This window comes from Elephantulus edwardii, unplaced genomic scaffold, assembly GCF_000299155.1.
Source record: "Elephantulus edwardii isolate Elephantulus edwardi_28Jun2011 unplaced genomic scaffold, EleEdw1.0 scaffold00322, whole genome shotgun sequence".
Taxonomy (NCBI): domain Eukaryota; kingdom Metazoa; phylum Chordata; class Mammalia; order Macroscelidea; family Macroscelididae; genus Elephantulus; species Elephantulus edwardii.
The window spans coordinates 1,987,197-2,010,873 of record NW_006400072.1 but is presented as its reverse complement, the minus strand read 5'-3'; the positions used below and the strand labels follow the sequence as shown (position 1 = coordinate 2,010,873).

General features: G+C 48.3%; 1 protein-coding gene across 2 annotated transcripts in view; it reads right to left on the bottom strand.

Moving 5' to 3' along the window:
- Positions 1-10,976: 10,976 nt before the first annotated feature.
- FBLN2 (fibulin 2) overlaps positions 10,977-23,677 on the bottom strand; it is a 71,401-nt gene continuing 58,700 nt past the window's right edge. The window contains exons 11-17 of one of the 2 annotated variants that reach the window (XM_006901367.1): positions 21,330-21,473; positions 21,115-21,243; positions 20,723-20,848; positions 18,005-18,121; positions 17,468-17,596; positions 14,654-14,777; positions 10,977-11,352 (exon numbers count right to left, since the gene is read on the bottom strand). In XM_006901367.1, the coding sequence (XP_006901429.1) occupies positions 10,995-11,352; positions 14,654-14,777; positions 17,468-17,596; positions 18,005-18,121; positions 20,723-20,848; positions 21,115-21,243; positions 21,330-21,473 (1,127 nt within the window). In that variant the 3' untranslated portion in view covers positions 10,977-10,994. The remainder of the gene's footprint in view (positions 11,353-14,653; positions 14,778-17,467; positions 17,597-18,004; positions 18,122-20,722; positions 20,849-21,114; positions 21,244-21,329; positions 21,474-23,677) is intronic. The other variant, XM_006901368.1, reaches the window with a different exon arrangement.

The window sequence follows — 23,677 nt, the reverse complement described above, 5'->3', positions numbered from 1 at the left end:
GGAAGGAAGGAAGGAAGGAAGGAAGGAAGGAAGGAAGGAACCATGATATATTGCATTAGACAAATCTGTTGCAAAAGATCTCTTTTGGAAGATGCCATCTTTAGTGACACCATGCTAGCCTCACAGTCTTCTGGCCTCTACTCCCACTGTACCTCACCCTCTCGTCATACTAGGCCAGACCTGGTTTTCCCAATGTCTCTTGTAAAGTCTTCTACAACCTTCCTTGCCACAGCAATAGACCTTCCCCCCACAGCCAAGTGCCAAAATCTAGCCCTAAATTAAAGATAGAGGGGTCTGTAGCCACCAGGGAGCACCATTGCCCCCAGAGTTGCCCAAACTCCCTAGAAGGCTGGAAAGAGATGCCTCTATCTCACTGGACTTTCAGACATCCTGGAAGCCTTGGCTGTGCTCTGAACTTGAGAAACAAAGGCAGCAGCCCTGAGATCATGGAAGAGAGAGCTCCTGTCTCATAAAATCACAGTCTAGATGAGATAAAATGTCAAATGCCCATCCTATATTGGGACTGCCCAAGTTCACACACTTCTGTGATGAGCCCTCATCATCTCCTCCTGGGCTCCGTAGTTTATTACAGGACAGCTCTGCCTTCAGGGAGAGAGTTCCTCAGTGCTCCTAGCTTTTTCTGGAGATGCCAGGAAGCAGAGGATTAAGAGCTCTGCATAGTATCTTTGCAACTTCCTATAAATTAAATCCACGAAAACCGAAAAAGGGCTTTGAGTGTTTCCCAACTATTTAAAATTTTAAAGCCATCTTAAGAACAGATTTTCCACATGAAACACTCATGATTGAAGACCAGATGAGTTGTGGGATGACATCAAGGGAATCATTCATGAAGAAAGCAAAGATTGTTATAAAGATAAGGGGGGTGGGGGAAAGAAAAGACCAAAATGAATGTCAGAACAGACTCTGAAACTTGCCCTGGAATGAAAAGAAGCCCCAACAAGGGGAAGGAACACAGGTGAGAGAGCTGAACGGAAGATTTCAAAGAGTAGCTAGAGAAGACAAAGTAAAGTTTACAATGAAATGTGCAAAGAACTACTGTTAGAAAAACCAAAAGGGAGGAACACGCTTGGCATTTTTCAATCTGAAAAAACCAAAGAACAAATTCAAGCCTTGAGTTGCAGCACTGAAGGGTTCTATGGTCAAAATTGTGAATGATGTAGGAGGAATCAAAAGACAAAAGGAAGACACAGAGTTACGGTATCAAAAAGAATTAGTTGACACTGAATCATTTCAGGAAGTAGCATATCATCAAGGACTGATGAAGGAAGAAATTCAAGACATTGGAAAAAAATAAGACCCCAGGAATTGATGGAATGAACACCTGCTGAGGTGCTTCAGGAAACAGATGCAACCTTGGATGTGCTCACCAGTCTCTTCAAAGAAATATGGAAAACAGCTACCTGGCGAACTGACTGAAAGAGATCCATATGTGTTCCCATTCCCCCTCCAAAGAAAGGCAATCCAGCAGAATGTGGAAATTATCAAACAATATCATTAATATCATGTACAAGTAAAATCTTACTGAAAATTATTTTAAAACCACTGGACCAGTACACTGACAAGGGATTGCCAGAAATTCAAAATGGATTCAGAAGGCTGTAGCACAAGGGATATCATTGCTGGCATCCGATGGATCATGGCTGAAAGCATAGAATATCAGAAAGATGTTTGCTTGTGATTTATTTATCATGTAAAGGAATTTAATAGTGTGGACCATCACAAATTACAGCTGCTATTGAGAAGAATGGGAATCCCAGAACACTTAACTGCGTTCGTGAGACATTATAACATAGTTCAAGAAGCAGTCATTGAAACAGAACAAGGGAGTATTGCATGTTTTAAATGAAGAGTGTGTCAGGGCTGTATCCTTTCTCTGTACCTATTCTATCTGCATGCTGAGCAAATATTCAAGAAGCTGAACTATATGAAGAAAAATGTGGCATCAGGATTGAAGGAAAACTCATCAACAGCCTGACTTAGGCAGATAACATAACCTTGCTTGTAGAAAGTGAAGAAGACTTGAAGTACTTACTGAAGAAAATAATATGAGTTATATTTCAACATTAAGAAACAAAAAGACTCACCACTGGACCAATAGGGATGGGGAAAATATTGAAATTGTCAATTATTACATTCTACTTGACTCAACAATCAACACTCATGGTAGCAACAGTCAAGAAATTAAAAGATGTGTTGCATTTGGGGAAATTTTCTGCCAAGGATCTCTACAAAGTGCTAAAGAGCAAGGATGTCAGTTTAAAGACTAAGGTGCACCTGATCTAAGCCATAGTCTTTTCAATTGCTTTCTGTGCTTCTGAAAGAGGGACAATGAATAAAGAAGACTGAAGAATGTATGCCTTTGAATTACTCTGTTGGTGAAGAGTATTTAATATCTCAATAATATCAAATAACTCTGTCTTGAAGGAAGTGTAACCAGAGTATTCCCTGGAAGCAAGGATGGTGAAACTTCATCTTGCTTACTTTAGGCATATTCTCAATAGGAACCAATCCTTGGAGAGAGACTTTATAGTGGGAAAGGTAGAGGATCAGTGAAAGAGAAGAGACTCTCAGTGAGGTGGACTGAATCAACGACTCCCACAATGTACATGACAGAGACCATGAAGATGGTGCTGGGTAGGGCAACATTCCAATCTATTTTTCCTATGTTTGCTATGAGCTGATGGAACCCCAGGAGCAGTGATGTGGATGAGTGCCTCAAGTTCAGAAAAACGGTAGAACAGGGAGGTAAGCTGAGCCTAGGAACTCTTTACACAGACAGCCCTGGTGTATAAAGGCCCACCGCCCTTCATGAGTCCCAGAAGAAGACCCAGGGGTCATAAGAGTAGATTATCTGGCTTGAACACATCTCTTTCAGCTGTGCCGTCTTGAGCTAATTCCCAAGCTGGTTGTGCCTGGAGAAGGTGCTGACCTAACAGGCATCAGGAAAGCCTTGGCAGCAAGAGCTTGTGGGAAGGCGTGGCTGTGCCAGGAGGATGTGGGACTAACCCTGAGTATGTGTGTTCTATATGGGTGTGGGCATGCGTATGGCCACGTGTGTGCATTTCTATGCATGTGTATATTGTATGTGCATGTGTCTATGAATTGAGGGTGAGTATGTGTTGGGAGTGCTATCCTCCACCTGACACCCAGCCTGCCTTCCTCAAGGCTTGGAGAGCAGGGAAAGCCAGAGGGTGGAGAACATTGAGGACTCCCATGACTGCTACAGTTCTGGTGTAGAAGGGTCCAGCAGGCTTGTAAAGCCTAATAGCAAGTCCTTGACTTGGCCCTGAAATAAAGGAAAAGGGGATCTGGACAAGAGATGTGGCCAAAATAATAAATAAGGATGAGAGAAGAAGACTCAATGCCTTTGAGTCTTGTTGGGGAAGAGTACTGAACATTCCATGGACTAACAAGAGATTAAAGAAGTCTGTCTTACAGGAAATGCAGCCAAGATGCTTAGGGACAAGGACGGTGAAGCTTCATCTCACATCCTTCACCAAGGAGGGGCTGGTCCTTGGAAAAGGTCACCATGCCAAGAAAGGTAGAAGGTGAGAAAAAGAAAGGAAAAACCTCAACAAGATGGATTGACATATGACTGTAACAACAGGCTAAAGCACATCAGAGGTCATGAGAATGACGCAGGATGGGCACAATTGAGCTCTGTCATGCACAGGGTCTCCACGAGTCAATTGATGGCACCTCACAAGAACAGCAAACGAGGACCATAAATCACAATTTATTGAAGTCCCAAGGGGGATCAGTTCCCAAAGGTGCCAGCTTTTGCTCTGTCCCCCAACACCCCCTTGTAGACCACACTACTGATTGCAGCCAGAGGAATGTTTTAAAATGCAAAACTGACCCTTCAAACATTAATGCTCAAGTGTTTTGACTGATCTGAAGATAAAGATTCAAGTGCTGTCCTAGGTCAGAAGGCCCTTTAACTCCTCACCCCAGCATCCTCTCCACGGACAAACCAGCCACTCACTCAAGACCTTCCAGACACACGTGCCTTCTTGCCTGCTGCAGCGGCTCTACAAACTGCTCTCTGACTGAAGTACTCTTCTGCCTTTGCAAGACTCTATATTCTGTTAAATTTTTTCTGTTGCACTTAAGCAGAGAAGAAAGTGCTAACAGGACAGGAGAGGTAGGTATGCCTTCTTCCAGCGTGGCTGAACGCAGAGCCTGGAGAATATGACCAGTTCTGCTTCTCTGCAGGCAGCCCGGGCCACAGTGTAAATGACGCCTGTCTGAGGGTAGCGGCTTCAGCCTGAGAGGCCTTTCAGCTCAAGGTGAAGACGAGCACATCAGCTCTGCTCAGCACACTGCAACGTTCTCACTCTATCTCACTCTGATCACATTATGGGTCCATCTTGGGACCATATTCAGCAACAGGAAACATTAAAGTCTAACTGGCATAGGCTCAATACAGAGTCAGTATATGCAGGAAAGTTGGGCTCTGTGAAGGGAGATTTGATGTTGAGTCTTCAAAATTTCAATATCCTCCACAATCCACCCCTTTGTCCACTTGTCATCATACACACCTTCTTTCCTCTTGTAAATTTGAAACATGCTCACTCAGATACCAGAAATACTCAAAGCAAATGCACACTGTCCAAGGCTGGGCTCTCTGGCGGACATGAAAACTGGACGCAGCTCTTCCAGGTACACCACTCAATGTGTAAAGGTAGAAAGAGAGGCAAGAACAGCCACAATACGATGTATTACCTTAGTCTGCTTCCACATGGGACATGCTTCATGCTAAGCCTGGGATCAAAAGGGGAGAACAAAGGGGCCATCAACACAATCCAGTATCTTTTTTTCCCTCCCAATACCTAGGCAGATTAAGCTGCTGTTTTGCCATCAGCTATCAAGAAGGACCAATTTTTCAGCCAAAGGTCGGTGACCCTCACTTCTCTCCACAACTTAGGTCCACATTTTGAGTTTTCCTTTTTATAAAAAAAAATTATTATTATTTTGTGTGTACCATCTAATTGGATCTGACTGGTACAGGAGGAGAGTGCCCTTCCTTCCCCAGCAGAGGATCTGGTGGATTCAAACCACATACCTCTAGGGTTGCAGTGCAGCTTCTTCTCACTAGGCTACCAGAGCTCCCTGAGTCTTCATTTTTTAAAAAACCCTACTCTGGTACCAAATTCCAGAGTGGGAATAGGTTGTTTTGTGGTGAATAAGAGACAACACAGACCAAACTGGCCCCAGTGCAGGAAGGAGTTAACACACATAAATGGAAAAAAACTCCACCAAACCACTAGAATAGACCTAGTCTCTCTCCTGATTTCTTGAATCTTTTTATCTAGACTGTCATTATAATTATGTGTTGTTGAGTCGACTATAACTCAACGTAATGCTATGAACAATAGCTCTGAACCCTGCTCTGTTTCTGACACATCTGCCCCAGTGCTATAGTCACTGGGTCGATCCATCCCATCCAGGGTCTTCATCTCCTGTGCTGGCCCCTCTACCTTTCCACAGACTGGTCCCTCTTAGCAACCTACCCAAAGTATGTGAGACAAAACTTTACAATCCTTGCCTCCAAGGAGCAACCTGACTTCACTCTCTCAAGACAGATCTGTTCATTCTCTTGGAAATCCATGGTATGTGGAATACTTTTTTCTAGCACCACAACTCAAAGGCAACAATTCTTTATCATCCTCGGTCACTTTCTAACTCTCAGATGCATAGCAAGTAATTGAGAAGACTATGGCTTGGGTCATGAGCCCCTTAGTCTCTAGGCTGACATCATTGCTCCTTGACTATGGAAAGGTATCTTACAATAGACTTCCCAAAATTAACTTGTCAATTGATTTCCTGACAGTGGGTGCCAAGAGTACTGATTGTAGATCCGAGCAAGATGAAATTAACCACCTCAATCTCTCCATCTGTCATGATATTGTCAATTGACCTGATGGTGAATTTTGTTTTATTGATCTTGAGCTTCAATTCATATTGAAGACTGCAGTCCTTTATCTTCTGCAACAAACACTTCAAGCCTTTCTCAGTCTCAGTGAGCAAGGTTATGTCATGTGCATAACCCAACTGCATAAACCGCCAACGGTGATGCCACATTCTTCATAAAGTCCAGTCTCCTGAATAATCTGTTCAGCATACAGATTGAAAAGATTTGGAGAAAGTACACATCCCTGATGCACTCCTGTATTGACTTTTAACCATGCAGTTTCCTTGCTCTGTTTGTACGACTACTTGCTGACCTAAGTATAAACTTTGCATAAGTATAATCAAGTTTTCTGGAAGTCCCTTTCTTCTCAAGGTTAGCCACAATTTGTCATGATCCACACAGTCAAATGTCTTTGCATAGTCAATGAAACACAGATTGACATTCTTCTGGTAGTCTCTGGGTTCTGCCACGATCAATCTGGCTTTGGCTGTGATGTCCCTAGTGCCACAACCTCTTTTAAACCCAGCCTGTCTTCCTGGCAGTTCTCTGTAGATGTTTGAGGTCACAGATTAAGTATCATTTCATCATTATTCATGTGTTTGTAAGATAAATCCTCTCAGTAAACACCTCAATTTTCTCAATAAGCATGTGCCAAAAATGGGATTAACTGTGCAACTTTTATCAAGGACAATGCTTGAGAGAAAATATGGGCAAGGCTGTTTTCAGCTTGGCTCTCTAGAGAAGCAAAATCAATGGAGCATATATAAATATTGCTACAGATACAGATGTAAAACAAAAGGTGAAAGCATAGCAGTGATTGTGAGAATGATGTAAAACTGCGCAGAATTTCATTTATTTGGTACTTAAATTGGCGTTGGTGTGATGATTTCTAATGAAAACAACACATACACAGAGAGAGAGAATTAGACAGCTCACACACTTGTAGATGCTAGCAAGTCTCAAATCTGAGAGTTAGACTTGAGGTTTCTGCAGACTCACACTGCTAGAAACAGTGATTAACTCAAATGCAGCAGCTCAGATGGTAGGCTGCTGGCTTCCAAGGCTGGCCGGTAACAGGGAAGGTCAGGGACTCAAGCAGAAAGAACCAGAGGTCAGACTGTGATGAGTCAGGTGCAGGAACAAATATGTGTACATATATTCCTTCCACTGATTGGCTGCTTTATAGAGGATCTCATCATGGCAGTGACTAACAAATTTCATCAAGAGAATGATTACATTATAACTGCCAAACCAGAGAGTCACAGGCAGCCACGTTGACATACAACAGAATCTCGGCACAAGTATATCCCTATGAGAGAGAGGAGCTTCCTAGTTTGCCTACCATCTAAGGAAGGTTAAACAAGGCTGTTGGGGAAACTTCAAGCCAGTTGGTTCTCATAGGAGCTTTGTGCTTCCCAAGAATGGACCTGACTTAGTCTCTTTTCACTCTCAGTGGCTGGCTGGGAAGAGCTTGTGGGAAACAGGGACCGATGTAATACTACAATTGCTTCAAGGTTCAGCAGCTGAGGTTGTTGGCCAGTGATACTCGTGCAGTTGAAGGTCTTTGCGGCACATTTTCATTTGCATACAGTCTACTTGCCTCGTGACCCACTGATCTACTTTCCCATTCAGGTGCTAGGAGCATCTATTTGGGTCTGACAGCTCTATTTTTCTTGAGGAAAAATTCAGGAAATGGAAGTTAATGGACACTTCTTATCATAACAATTCAAAAATGACAATTTAAAGACTAAGGTGCCCCTGATTCTTTTTCACCACTTGCTATGCGCCTAAGAGCTGGACAATGAATAAGGATGCCAAAAGAATTGATGCCTTTGAGCTGTGGTGTTAGAGAAGAGTATTGAATATCCCATGGATGGCCAAGAGAATGAACAGATACGTCTTGGAGCAGATGCAGCCAAAGTGCTCCTTGGAGGCAAAGATGATAAAGCTTTGTCTCACATTCTTGGGGCATGATGCTAAGAGGGGCTATTCCTTGGACAGGGGCATCATGTTTGGAAAGGAGGAGGGTTAGCAAAAAGAGAGGATGGCCCTCAACTAGCTGGACCTCAGCACAGGGACTGCAGAAATGGGCTCAAGTGTGTCTGCGATGATGAGGATGGCACAGGACAGGGCAGAATTAAAATCTGTCATTCATAGGGTCGCTACTGTGACTCATAGTAACCCTATAAAGAACAGATCTGAACCTGGTCCTATCCTGTGCTATCCTCACCATCTCCAACATATGTGAACCCATTGTTATATTCACTGTGTCCCCCCATCTTGTTGAGGGTCTTCCTCTCCTACACTGACCCTCTACCTTTGCAAGCATGATAGCCTTCTCCATAGATTGGCGTCTGCTCACAACCAGACTGATATATGTGAGACAAAGCTTCACTATCCTTGCCTCCAAGGACACATCCTTGTTTCATTTTCTCCAAGACATACTTGTTTGTTCTTTTGACAGTCCATAGGATAGTTACCACGCTTCTCCAACACCATAATTCAAAGACATCGATTCTTGCCCTGTCATCCTTAGTCACTGTCCAACTTTTAGATGCACAGAAGCCGAAGAAAATGAAAACAAGTCCACAAGAACCAAAATATGACTTTGATTCTATCCCACCTGAATTTAAAAGCCATCTTAAGAAGAGGTTTGAGGCACTGAACACTTCTGATTGAAGACAAGGTTAACTGTGGGATGACATCAAGGATATCATCCACACAGGAAACAAAAAGTTATATCCAAAGACAGGGGAGAAAGAAAAAACTAAAATGAATGCCAGAAGAGGCTCTGAAAATTGCACTAGTATGAGAAGTTAAAACAAAGGGGGGGAAAGCCAAAGTAACAGAGTTGAACAGAAAATTTCACAGGACAGTTCAAAAAGACAAAGTATTAGAATGAAATGTGCAAAGAGCTGGAGTCAGAAAATAAAATGAGAAGAACTTGCTCAGCCTATCTTAAGCTGGAATAAAGAACAAATCCAAGCCCTTAGTTTCAATCGTGAAGGATGCTATGGGAAAAATCTTGAATGATCAAAAGAAGATGGAAGGAATAAGAGAAACGGTACCAAAAAGAATGAGTCAACACGGAACCATTTCAGGAAGCAGCACAGGACCAAGAGTTCCTTTTCGGAGAATGAAATTCACAGAGTTTTGGGGACTCTGTAAGGCCACGAGGGAATGTTTTCTGAGAGCCCACAGGTGCACCAGGCTGTTTGTGTGTGTCCATTTTACCTGCACAGCAGACATGCAGGAAGAAAGTGGAGTCATCTGCCCCGGCCTCAAAGGGAACAGGAGGACCTTGAGGGATAGGACAGTGTCTTTAGTGTCTTTGTCCCTGAACCCTGCCCCCTTCTTGAATGTATTCCTGGTTTTTACCTTTGGATACAGATTCTGGGAAAACCTGGTAGCCTTAGGCCCCTGTTGCAGCAAATAGGTGCAGGTGGACCCTGCAGAGGGAAGTCCTGGCTTTTGCTGCCCACCTTCAAGCAGCCAGGGAGGAGGAAGAGAGGGAGAGCAGGGGTGGGGGTGTGCGGGGGGCGCGGAGGCAGAGCCCACAGTCCCCTCCCCATCCTAGGGAGACTGAAAGGCAAGTAAGTTTCACCACTGGCTCACACTCAGTTTTCAAACATTTTCATTAATTGCCACATGTTAAAATTAAGAGGCTTTATATTAAAGCACCATATGGGAAGCTATCTCAGGAGATCAGAACTGGCCAACTGAGTCCACGTCCACAGACGGCAGTGTCCCAGGGCCAGGAGTCCCTTCCCACAGGACAGCGCTGTAACTCTGTGTGACCCTTCTCACTGTCAGTCCTGATGACTGCTCACAGGAAGAAATGAGTATAATGACACATACCAGCGCTGGCCTGCACACAATTACATGCACTCTATAGACGAGCACATATGTGCATGCACGAGGACACAGCCGCCGTCCTGAGCACCAGTCCTCACCTCCCCTAAATGTGCAGCAATGTGACACTGTCCAATCTATTTCATTTCTTAGTCACTGGCTGTGAGCCACTATACTCTTCTCCTGAACAAACCAGGGGGAGGAACACTAGGGCAGGGCAGAGGCACATGGGGGTCTTCATCCAAGCGCCCAGGGGCCTGTTGCAGTTTGCTATGAACTGTGGGTAAGTCCTCTGGCCCTCAGAATCTTAGTGGCCCCAGTTCCAACAGTGCTTATTAGCTCAGAGGCTCCAGGACTTTGCACTAGAGGGCAGCCCTGTTCTCTTCTCCTTCCAGCTCCTGCCTTTGACCACTATGACCTGCAGCTCCAGGGCTGGAGTCCCCGGGACACTTAAAGCGGCAGACCAGCGATGTCACAAAGGGGGAGAAAGTGGAGGAGTAAGATAAGGCAGCTTCATCAAGTGAGCATCTGTTTCCAATTTTGTTCTTCCGCTGCCGCTGGGGTTGAGCCTCCTTCTCCGGGCTAATTATCTGTGTAAGACATCAAGGGAAGTGGTGACATGCTGGCCACGTGACATTCTGAGATCATCCTCAAACACAAACACATAAAGATAAGGGACCAGGAAGTTTTTACTTTGAATATTTTTTTTACAATGCACATGTGCTACTTTTACAGTTAAAAAACAAAAACAATACAAAAAACTTACAATGATTTCTTTTTTTAAAGGAAAAGAACTTATCAGAGTGGAACATGAAAGGAAATGTCCACTTGGAGTCTGAAAGCCACAACGTGGTCACTTGGTCGTTTTCTGCAGTGGTCACTCATGCTGTGTCCTGGACTCCACCTGAGAGACTCAGACAGGGACTCTGGAACCGTTCTGGACGCTCCCACTCGGCACGCTCAGAGGAACACTTTCCAACGCTAACTCCCTCCACGTGGGGCAAGCGAGAGGCCCAGGAGCCCAACAGGAATCGAGTCAGCAAAATTAAGTTAATTTATGAAGTCAAAGTAAAAACCACAATAATAATCCACCCACCCTCCCCCCGTACAGTTTAGAAATGGAACGGAAAGAAGCACTTGTCCAATGCAGTGACTGTGGCAGCCCAGGGCAAGAGCGGGGAGCCACGAACAGTGCCTGGAGCCGCGGCTACAGGGCAAAAGTAGTGAAGAAGACGTGCATCTTGATCAGGAAGGTGGTGATGGAGCCCTGCCGCCACAGCTTCATCTCCACGTCCAGGGCGAAGTCCCGGGGCTCCAGCACCGAGCGCTGCAGGTAGACAAGGCCCGTGTAGGGGTCGAGCTTGCGTGTGCCAAAGTAGCGCTCTTCATTGCCCTTGGTGATGGTCAGGGAAATGGTGTCCCCCACGAAAATTGGGGCTGGGCTGATCCGGAAGATGTCCGCGGGCACCAGCAGCCCTGTCTGGAAGTTGAGCTGGTAGTAAGTGATGCGGGCTGGCGAGTTCTGGCATTTCACCAGGTCGTGGCACATGGTACGCTCACACTTCCTGCGGGGACAGTGGGAAGGGTTGGGGGGGGTGAGCCACAGGCTCCCCTGAGAAGCACATCTGCGCTCAGGCCCTGGCTCTCTCACCTGGCCATCCACCCCCATCCTCCCCTGAGGGACTCAGGTGGTGACCTCGACACCATTCCTGCTGGCCCCACTCAGTATGCTGACAGGAACACACTTTTCAACGCTAACTCCCCCCCGTGGCATGCGAGAGGCACAGGAACCCAACAGGAATCACGTCAGCAAAATTAACTCACAAAGTTAAAGTAAAAACCACAACAATTAAGCTCAGGTGCCAGCCTACCCCCACTTACAACCAGGACAGGATGTCACAGACTTGACCAGACTAGAATCATGCTCCATAAGGTTTTCAAAGGCTGCTCTTTTCCAAAACAGCTCACAAGGCCTTTTTTTCTCTGAGAAATTAAAACCTGCAGCCTTGCGGTTTGCAAGGTCTCTTTCACTTACTATCCAGTAGAGGGTGAGTCATATTACCTCTCCAGGTCCCAGGTGACTTATCTCTAAGAAAGCCAGGAACAATCTCAAGGTTTCATTGGAAGATGGGACATGTTTCTAGCTATGTAACGCATGCACATGGCCAGATGTGACTGGTTAGTGGCTCTTGCGCAATTATACACATGCACCTTCTTTCCACCCATCCACTCGTTCATTCATTCACCTTTTATTCCTAGTTTCCTTAATTTTTTATCACTTTTCCTTTTTATTTTCAAGCCTGCACCCTGCTCATAGATTCTCTTGGCATTGGTGGTGTTAGTATGAAATTCCTTCTACAACAGACTCTCCTTCCAAGTTCGTTTGCTCATCCGCCCAGGCTGAGCCATCTTTTGGAGAAGTCTCTCTGAGCATCATGTGAGTGATGTCTGTCCCTGCTTGCAGTCTACAGGCCTGGCCATGCTGATGACGATGATATGAACACATGCCAGCTCTCCCCACAGCCCCGAGGGTGGCCCAGGCCTCAGAGCTCTAAGTGCTCACAGCCAAAGTTTGTCTTTTCCTGACCCTATAAGCCGCCACCATCTCTATCATTAAATCACTGGCAAAACAGTAGTATCTAATTTACTGTATTAACCAATGATTAATTAATGTTATAAAACAAAATGTCTATGACCGGCTGTATAAAAAAAAAAACAAAGCCTCAACAGCTCCCTGACTTCGTGGCATAAGTAACAACGACAACAGCACTCATTCCAGGCCAGTTACTGCGTTAAGACATGACGTTAATCTTCACAGTGCCCCCTCAGGGTGTGCTATATCCACCCCAAGTTACAGATGTGGCAACCGAGGCCCAGAGAGCTGAGGTGACTTTCCCAGGCTCCTACAGACACAGTCACCTGAATGCTCCAGGACAGGTGTACAGGGACACTCCCTAAGGCCATGTGCTTCCAGGCAGATAACAACGGCCCACTCACACTAGGTAAAACATAAACACAGTCACTCAAAGAGAGTGGGGCCTGCAGTAAAGCCAGCAGGGAGTAACAGAGCCAGCCACTGAAAAAGGAGCCCAGGTACACCAGACGGAGTGCTGCACGCATTTGGCTTATTCCGGGATGAAAAGAAGTTAACCTGTTTGCCGTCAAGCAAACACAATTTACTAGAGAGGTCAGGGGAACAGGATTTTTACGTTGGCCTGTATGGTTTTGTGGTTTGCATTTTTAAATTAGCTTAAACAGCTGATCCTCATTATTTGCAGATTCTGTATCTGAGAATTCACCTACTCACTAATATGTACATGCAACCCCAAAATCAAATTAGGGAGCTCTGCTGACCTAGGGGTAGGAAATAGTGCTGCAACCCCCAAAGGCATGCAGGTTGAATCCACCAGCTGCCCCGCAGGAGAAGGATGGGCAATCTCCTCCTGTGTGATTTACTATTTCTGAAAATCCACTGCAGGGTTGGCTATAGGTCTGTTCTGACATGATGGTACACAACAACACAACCACAGCAACAACAACTACCACCCCCAAATCTGTACTTGCCCTTCCATGGTCATTCAGGGTCACACACGGATGCGGCACAGCACAGAGCGAGCGGCTCAGTCCACATAAACAGGGCACCTCTAACTGGGCCTTCTTCAGCTCTCACACTGCAAACAAGCATCCTTCTCACCTGTATTTAGCACCATGCTTTATAGTGGCTTGGCTTTTTTGCATTTTTGTACTTTCTGTTGTCAATTTCAGTGTTTAAGACTGCCCCAAGCACAAAGTTAAGGCGCTGCCTAGTGCTCCTAACTGCAAGACTGTGATATGTCTGCTTTCATTCAAGCTTTATGTAGGGTGATGGTATGGGTTCAATGTCAATGCATCAATAATCTATATTGCATAAGGTGTCTTTAAACAGAAACACCCATAACGTAAGGTTGTGTACTGACTGAAGGATAGGTGAACAGAAGCTTGCAGGGACTTATCTCTGTTCTTCCCCTTGAGTCGCGTGTGGGTCCGCACACACCAATTCAGTGTGTCTGGCACCTTCTGAGAACTACCGTGAATAATCACAGCATCATTCTGCTGTGAGATCAATAGCATCATTTTGCAATTTAAGAAGGAAAAAAAATGGGCAAGTACTTTGCAAAATGAAATGGGAAACAAATGATATTATTATACAGTTTTATGAAGCCTTTAAAAGGACTTTAAGAAAACATATATTCAGAACACAAAGGGCAGGAAAATGGCAAAACATCAAGGGCATCCACCAGACAGCTGGTCTCCAGACTGCAGGATGCTCTGTGGGCGCCGTCAAGTGTTCCCCCACCATGCAGACCCTCCCAGAGCTGGACTGTGTGAGGGGTGGTCACTTCCAAGGTCAAGTTGAGTCCCTGCCGGTGCTCTGCCCAGCTCACTCACTCTGGGGGAAGTTACGGTGTCTGAAAGCAGCACCCAGGTGGTGGAGTACCAGACAGGCCTCCTCCTACAACCACAGGAGGAAGTCTGGCAGACCCAGACCTAGCCTAGGCTCTGCGCCAGAACCGACCAGTGACGTTGCTCCTGACTCCATGACAGTAAACATCTGTCATTTCAAATGGTCAGTTAATGAGAATTTGCTCTCCACAGCAATAGATCACAGATATGTAAACTGTGTGCGCTAGAAGGTGACTACTTCCCGGGAACCTTTCCTGTGTGTTTGTTGTGCCCTGAGTGTTCAGCAGTGCACATTCCTCTGCTCTGGGAAATGAGGATGGAAGCGCAGGCCAGCAGGGGCCATAGACAGAGGGAGGTGGGTCCAGGTAGAGCCTCGCTGGGCAGCACAGAATCGGCACATGGACAGGCTAGAAGGGCACTCACGTTTCAGAGATGCGGACGTAGTTTGGCGGGCAGTCAAAGCGCAGGCAGCGGAAGCTGCCCTGGATGTTGTAGCAGGTTTCGGCCTCTGAGCAGTTGTGGGTCCCCAGCGCACACTCATCCAGGTCTGGAGAGAGCAAATAGAGTAAAGTGAAGGTTCCTCCTGGCTGTGGGACCTTGGCCTTAACCACCCCCACCAACCCCGGGATCATGAGTCCTAGGACTGTACCATCTGGCCCACCCTGCTCCACATGTCCTCCTGTTGGCCCCTTCTGCACCCAGCAGCCAGAGCCCTGGCTGAAATGCAAACAATCTCACGTCACCTCCTCAGATGGCTTCCCAGGCTCCTGGGGTAAAAGCCTAGAGCCCTGCCATGGACCTCTGACCCCTTCCTGAGTCCGCCTCCTTTCCTGCGCTGCAGCCATGCTGGACTTCCATGACACACTGGATGCCTGTAGGCCACCTCACCACCTAGACTCTAGCTCCAACCCAAGGCTTCCACACACACTGTGCCCTTTGCTGGAACCTTCCTCAAGAACACCCGCCCGGTGCTCTAGGTACTCTGTGCTCACCCACTGTCACCTCACAAGGCCAGTCCAGGGCTCAGGCAGGGTAGGGCCAGCCCACATGCTTTACTCACTCCTTGTGCAAACGAGGTCATGACCCCAACTCCCCAGCCTGGCACCAAGATGGACAAGGGAGCACAAGAGATGGGTAAGTCAATGCCTGCTGAGGGCTAGTTGTGACTCTGTGTGCAGAGTAGGCCCCTTTGATGTGCAACCTGTAACCTGGTCACACACTGGGGAGAGGGACAGGAAATCCTGAGCCCTGAGGCTTGGGTGTGGGACAGGGTTGGGAGAAGGGCAGGAGCTCCTGACTGCCCAACTGTGGCTTATCAGCCCTGGTCTCATCAGGACCACAGGAAGTATCCACAGGGACCCTGCAGGCAAGGGGCCAGGCTCAAGCTAGGGGATGGACAAGCTGGGCACAGTACTATCTGTCCAGGGATGTCACTGCAGCCTCACCAGATACAGGGGACAAAGCAGGGGGAAAATACATAAAGGCACAGAAACTTTATAGGTTTCTGAAAGACCTGAGGGCCAGACAGCAGAATGTCCACAATCTGTCCAGTAACTTTAACAGGCACTGCTCAAAGTCACCCTTGCCAAGGGCAGAGAAGGGATTCACATACTCCCACCTAAGAGAAAAGCAGGATTCAAGATATTCTCACTATGATCCTAATTCACATTCTATTTCCTGTATGATGTCTGCAGAAAGCAATGCTAGGGGTGATGCAACCACAGGTCCATCATGTCCCATAAACACCCCCTCAGCATGTCCCATAAATACTCTGCACTGTGCTCGGCAACCCTCTAGGAACTGGGGCCAACCACAGACATGGTCCCATCTTCCTGGGGTGCATGTTCCAGTGAAGGCACGGCTGAATCTACAATCCTGAGCATCTTTCTGGACTTCTGGTTAATGAAGTATTAAGTTCAATGTCATCAACTTGATTTTGACTCAGAGCACAGGTACCTCCCACCAGTAGATCTTGGCACATGCCCAGGACCAGGATGGAGGCTAGGAAGAGCTGCCCTGTAAGAGCAAAACTTCTGATGTTCCTGGGTGAGGGAGGGGGGCCTGCACCTCAAGGGGGAAAACACATTCCAGAAGCAAAAAACTGCATTTCCTGAGCAACTGAGTTTATAATGGGTAAAATCATTACCTTTCACCATGCCCACACGTACTGTTTTTTAAAAGGCAATGCAGAGGGCAGGGTCATGTTGCCACTGGGCCTTTGTCACAGCAGGAGGAGTATGGAAGACTCGCAAACAGGGACCAGGTGTACAGACAAAGCTGGAGGACACACTGGGGCCACAGTGCCCTCTGTCCTTATCAGGTTTGCCCTGCCCGAACCACCAGCCATTCGAGCCTCCAATACCAAGGAGACAAAGGCCTGGGGAGGCCCACGAGGTTGATTTTAGGAGCCACTCCTGGATCAGCCACCAGCCTGCACACACTGCTTTGTGACCCCTGGATACACCTGCCCTCGTGAACTAAAAGGCCACCCGGGGCCAGGGCAGATGTGCCCTATAGCAGCCAGGAATGGGACAGGGCCCTTTTCAGTGATTTTGCCCCAGTGCTGCAGGTCCTCCTCCTGTGTCCTGCACCTTGGCCTTGCCCTGGATGCTAGCTAGACCTTATCTCTGTGATCTCAGCAAATCCTGGCGATACTGAACAAAGAAATCCTTGGCTCTCAGCCTAGAAGGCACGTCAGACATCACAACTGTGCAGATTTACCGGCTGGTTGCCCAGCCATCACTGGCATATCCCCAAGGCTGAGCCACTCCCTCTGTGTGGCACTTCCTTCCTTACACAATTCCAACCAGGATGACATACAGGGAATAAGTCAACACAGAGGAATAAGCCTTCATGATCAACCTCTCTCTCTCTCTCTCTCTCTCTCTCTCTCTCTCTCTATTTCTCTCTCTCTCTCCTGTGGACCAATGCACTCCCACCTTCTAGACCCTGGGCACCTGGACAGAGCTGTGGAGAGCTGAGGACAGTGATTAGGACCCTATCTCCTCTCATCTCCTTTAGAACTATGTGCAGTATCCCTGTCCCCTCCTCAGACCAGGCCCAAAATCAAGGGCTGAGCCCAGGGCTGGAAGAACTAAAACAACAGCAGGACCGTCCCCTCACTCATGCCTATACAGACCACAGCGAAAGTGGCCATCAGTGGCCCAGCCAGTCTGCGTTTATGTACTCAGTGCAGAAACTTGGTTTGAGATCTCAGGGGGTAGGGCCCTCACTCACCCTTGCAGGACCTCCCGTTGGCCCTCATTGCGTAGCCCTGCTCTGGACAGGCGCACTGGTAGCTCCCCGGCGTATTGACACAGCGGAAGGTGCAGAGGATGCCAGCGCCCTGAGCGCACTCATCAATGTCTGTCAGAAAGAGGGTGCGCCTTGGAGCCTGCCCCGGAAGACCGGCCACAGCCTGCTTGTCCCAGGGAGCTGAGTGACCTCACTTCAGAGAAGAGGACAGAGAGGGGCCCGGGGCCACACAGCAGCACAAGACTCCCCTCCCCGTGGTCGTCTCCTGGGGCTGCTCTGACACGGTCGCTATCAACTGAGGGACAAGAAGCACCAGCGACAAGCTTGGGCACTCTCACAGGGTGACTTAATCCAAGTCTCAACCCCCAGGTCCGGGTCATTATCCTCATTTCACAGCGGAGGAATCTGAGTGAGGCCAGAGTAGGGGACAGTAACTGATCAAAGGTAGATAACCAGGAAACAGGGACACTAGTCCTGGATCCTGAGTCTGGAGGGCACAGGTGCCAGGGGAGGAACTACCTCTGCAGGTGTGCCCGTCCTCGGCCAGCTGGTAGCCCTGGCGGCAGTAGCACTGGTAGGAGCCGTAGATGTTGGCACACTCCTGGCTGCAGCGCTGGGTCTCACATTCATTCACATCTGCAGGAGATGAGCATCAGCCCGGCCCTCCCAAGTTTCCCCACTGCATGAGCGCAAAGGCACCCTGGTTCACCTCGACACTGGCCTTCTAGCCTCCCCTCAGGACAGAGGAGGAACGAGGCCATGAAAGGCAGGAGGCTACTCAAGGAGGAACAGAGTGGGCCGCTGGATGACTGGCTGCCAGGAGGAAACTGCCACAGATGGGCCTTGGATGTCCAGAGGGAAGGTTCCAAGACTCTAGGAGCTCAGCAACTCTGGGGAGCTGTTGCCCAGGGCACTGACAGGGACCTCAGGAAGGGCTGGGGCCAGCTGTCCAATCCCTGAGCTGACTGGCACTGCATGGTCGTGAGAGTGGGTGCCAGGAGATGAAATAAACACACAAGGTGAGTAAGCGAGAGGATGAATGAAGGAGCAGCAGTCTATGATGTGCAGCTCCTTTTAGCAAGAGGCTTATTCTTCTGTGTTGTTCTGCACCATGAAGTCAGAACCAATCCATCGCTGACCCTCCAGCAGGTTTTCAGAGGCAGTAAATAACACAGGAGGAGAATGCTCATTTTTGTCCCAGAGAGGAGATGGTAAATTCGAACCGCCTGCCTTTGGGTTGGCAGCCTAACTCCTTAACCACTACAACACCAGAGCTACCTTTTACACATGCAGTAAAGAACCACTAAAACCCTACAATGTGCAGAGTCTGTGCTGAGTCTGGGGACTCCATGTGAACAAGGTCACAGAAGTCGTCCTTCGTGGAGCTGATATCCTTGGTGGGTGGGCTCGTAGGGCATGTCAGGGGCTCGGTAAATAAGTAAGTAACCCGTGTGAGAAGGTGGCATGTGCTGTGAGGAAAAATAAAGCCAAGAAAGGGCAGATGGCTGCAGTTTAAATAAGGTAGGTGCTCAGAGGAGGAATCTCCGAGAGGAAATGTGCATGGAGGTGTCTGGGAGAGGGCACCCCCACAAAAAGGTCCTGAGGAAGGGCATGCTGGGGTGTCGGAGCACAGCAGGAAGCAGTCACAGTCAGAAGGGAGTCTGCACGCTGAGCTGGCAGGAGGCAGACACACGTTTCCATTTCCAGGATCTGGCAACAACCATGGTAGTCACAAAAAACCAAGAATAGTTTCCCTCCTTTTCTGGTATCTGAGCTGCTCAGGGTCCAGGGACCATCTCAGATTCACTTCTAGCACCCAGTCAGTGCAAGCAGTAAAAAGTGAGACTCTATGTCTACATAGGCAGTTCTGGTGGCCTAGTGGTAAGGAACTGTGCTGTCAAGCCAAATGTGGTTCAAATCCACTAGCTACTCAGTGGAAGAAAGATGGACAATCTCCTCCCACGTGATTTATTGCCTCTGAAAACCTGCTGGAGGGTCAGCTACGGGTTGGATCCGACTCAATGACACTCAACATGACTATATGGTGGGTACTGGCCTCCCTCCCAAAAGTTCTCATGGCTGCACTTTGAAGTTTTCACTGTACACATAACGTGACTCCATGAATGAGATGGGGAATGACTGAACGGAAGCAACTCTGTCAGAGCTCGAGCTCATTTGACATGACCAGTCCTTCCACCATCCCTGACAGGGTTTCCTCCTCAGGCATCAGAGAGGCTCCCACCACCAGGGTGCAGGGAGGAAAGACAGTACAGGGCCAGCAAGGCCCTTCACTTACCCCTGCTCCTTCACTTACCCCAGCCCTTCATTTACCCCGTCCCTTCATTTACCCCTGACCCTTTCTCTTAACCCCACCCCTTAACTTACCTCTGTCCATACACTTATCCCTGACCCTTCACTAACCTGTGTCCCTCTGCTTACCCTGAGTCCCTCCCTTCATTTACCCTGCCTCGCTTATCTCCCAGCCCCTTCACTTACTGTTGTCCCTTTACTTACCCTTGTCCCCTTATATACCCCAAATCCCCCAAAGCCTTCACTTACTCCTGACCCCTTCATTGATCCAGCTCAGGACCGCCCCACATCAGTCCCTGATGGACCTGGCCAACTATGCAGGGGAGGTGTATAGGGACAGCCTTTCACCACATCCCCCTCCAACAACCTGGCCTCTAACCCAACATGGATGAGAACACAAACCTCAAATGCCATCCTGTGGGCACACCTGGCTTAGCCTGTAGTTATCAACAAACTAGAAAATCCAAGTGCTGTCACATCAGCATCTTTTCTTGCATCTCTGGAAGCACTGGCCTGCTGTCCACCAGCCTCTCCAGCTGGGCCACTGCTGGCGCTTTCCTCACTTCCAATCCCTTCTGGGACCCTGGACCACTGACTGACACTGAGACTACCCAAGTCGGTTCCATGGAAAGGCTGGTACGGGCCCTGAGACCTGAGCTCCCCCACTCCCGAGCCTTTACTGACGGGTTCCCAGGAGGGGCCCTAGGAACACACAGAACCAGCCCTTCTGGTCTGTGGCAGCCATGACACAGCCCTTGAAGGGGAGCAGCCTGACCTAGTGACTAGTGAGCAAGGGATGGTTTGGAGAGCTAAGGGGGATGGGAGACATGGTCTGTGGGTGCCTGGGGTGGAGGTGGAAGGCTGGTGGGGCAGGCCTGCAGGTGGAGTCTGGCCGGTGGGGTCAGAGGTCAGGGCCAGCCAGTGTACCTTCACAGTGCTTGCCGTCGGCAGCCAGCACGAAGCCTGAGGCGCAGGAACACCGGTAGGAGCCCAACGTGTTCTCGCAGGTATGTTGGCACACGCGGCCCGGGGAGGCCCAGCACTCGTTCACATCTACAGGGGGGCGGGCAGCAGGCAGTGTCAGGAACCCCTCCACCCAGCCACCTCCCCAGGCCACAGAGGGAGCTGGGAGAAGAGGCAAAGATAAGGGGTGAAAGACAGAGGGACAGACAGAAGAGCAGATGGCTAGAGCCAAGAGGGGACACTCACAGGCTGGGAGAAGTGGCCAAACCTGGGAGGAGCCCAGAGTGGTGGCCTGGGGAGCCAACAGTCATCCAGCCTCGAGGCAAGGGGACAGAGGGAGCAATGGTCCCACGTACCAACGCAGGACCGGCCAAAGGCGTCGCGCTGGAAGCCTGCTTTGCAGTCACAGCGGTAGGAGCCAGGGAGGTTGTGGCAGACCTGACTGTTGCTGCAGCGGTGCATGCCTGTCTCACACTCGTTCACATCTGCAGGAGAGATGGGGGCACTCTTAGGTCCCTGCTGCTTCCCTTTATGCCCCCTAGGCCCTGGGGATCTGAGCAGCAGGCCTTACCCACACACTTGGTGCCATCTTCGCTGGCGTGGTAGCCACGGCTACAGAGCAACGGGTTTCGCTGGCATGTGTAGGAGCCCACTGTGTTGATGCAGCTGAAGCCTGGCTTACAGGGCTCAGGCAATGACGTGCACTCGTTGATGTCTGCAGGAGTTAAGGGAGGTGGTGCCACTTTCACAGTCCAGCATTGAGGCAGGGCCGTGTCACCAGGCCCCAGAGAAGGCTGCTTGGTCAACTTCCCACCCTGTCTTCCCCTTATCTAGGGGTCTCTGCTTCCCAGAACTTTTAAGCACTCAAGTAGACACAAAGGAACCCTAAACAAATTCTGACTTGAGTCTCCCCATCCGCCCCTGCCAGGAGCAGGATATCACAGTTAGGGTTTTATGATGACAATACAGTTTGCCTCTGAAAGTAACCAGGTCTATTCAGAATGAATCCAAACATCTTGCCACAGCATACAAGGCCCTGCCAACCTCTGCAGCCTCCTCTCCCCAGCCCCTACACATGTTCTACTCTAGCTCCCCTGGGCCCTTCATTGACTCCAATGTTCCATGGTCATCTCAAGGCCTTTGCACATCTTATCCCCTCCTCCTGGCACAAACTGCTAGCCCAAAGGCACACAGTTCGAATCCACCAGCTGCTCTGCAGAAGGATGGACAATCTCCTCCCCTGTGATTCACTGCCTCTGAAAACCCACTGGAGGGTCAGCTATGGGTCGCTTCCAACTTAACAATACATAACAACCACCACCACAATTTGTCTTACTACTTATCCAAGTATCAGTAATTACTGCTTTCATAAACATGCTTACTTATTTAGTCTTCCCAATCATTGTTAAACTTTGACAGCTTCCCAAAACACCTAGAATTCTGATGTTGTTGTGCAGCACTAAGTTGGAACCGATCCATGGCTGACCTTCCAGAGGGTGTTCAGAGACAGGTAGCTGCACAGGTGGAGATTACCCATCCTTCTCCCATGGAGCAGCCTGTAAATTTTTACTGCATGCTTTCTGGATTGCAGAACTGCTTCTTGCCACTAGGTCACCAGAGCTCACTAAGCTTTTAAAAAAAAATAAAATAAAAATTCATAGCTATTGAAGGGGAAGCAACTCAGAGCTGACCGTCCAGTGGGTTTCCAAAGGTTACAAGCGCACTGGAGAACTGCTCATCTTTCTCCCTTGGGGCAGCTGACGGATTCAACCACCACAGAGGCACTGTCTTGGGCTTGGCAGCGCAACACCTACACAACTAGAGCACACTTATCAGGTGCTCAGGTAATGTTAAGGCCGAATGAACTAACTGTTTGGAGTCAGGACAACTTCCTCACCTTGCCGTGGCCCTGGCTGGGCAGGTCATCTCAGCACTGACCACTGCTATGCCCTTTAATTTTTTTTTATTTCTTATTTTCATTTTTTCTATTTTTTTTTTTTTTACTTTATACCGGTTTGCTTGTACTGCTAGGAGAACAAACAGGTTCGTCATAGACAGGGTGAGACCTGGATGCTCCTTGGAGGCAAGGATTTTGAAGTTCTGACATACTTTGGACATGCTGCAAGAAGGGACCAGTCCTTGGAGGGTCATCATGCTTGGGAGGATAGAGGGGCAGCACAAGAGGGGAAGATGCTCAATCAGATGGATTGATTCAGTGACTGGGGAATGGAGGTAGGTGTGTCAGAGACAGTGGGGTTGGCTCAGGATAGAGCAGGGTTCAGAGCTGTTGTACATAGGGTCGCTACGAGTCACAAGAGACTCGATGGCATATAACAACAACAACAATAATGGGTGGTTTTGTAAACTTTACCCTCTGGTTGTCAATTTCTATGGCATTGTGTTTTATAGGTTGACTGTGGTCTGAGAAGATACTTTTTATCATTTCAATGTTTTTTAATTTGTTGAGGCTTACTTTGTGTCCTAATACATAATTGGTTCTAGAGAAAATGCCATGTGCATTTGAAAAGAAAGTGAATTGAGTTTTAGTCGGGTGCAGTATCCGGAATACAATCACAAGGTTGAGTTGGCTGATTGTATAGTTTAGATCTTCTGCATCTTTGTTAAGTTTCTTTTGAGTTGACCTATCCTTTGTTGACAGTGGTATGTTAGTCTCTTACCACTACTGTGATGCTATTGTTGTTGTTGTTGTTATGTGCCATCAAGTCGCTTGTGACTCAAATCGACCCTATGTACAAGAGCTCTATACGCTCTTCTATCCTGTGTCAACGTAGTCATCTCAAACACACTTATTCCCACCGCTCCAGTCACAGAATTGATCCATCTCCTCAAAGGTCTTCCTCTCCTTCGCCGCCCATCCACTCTGCCAAACATGATGTCCCTCTCCAAGGACCAGTCCCT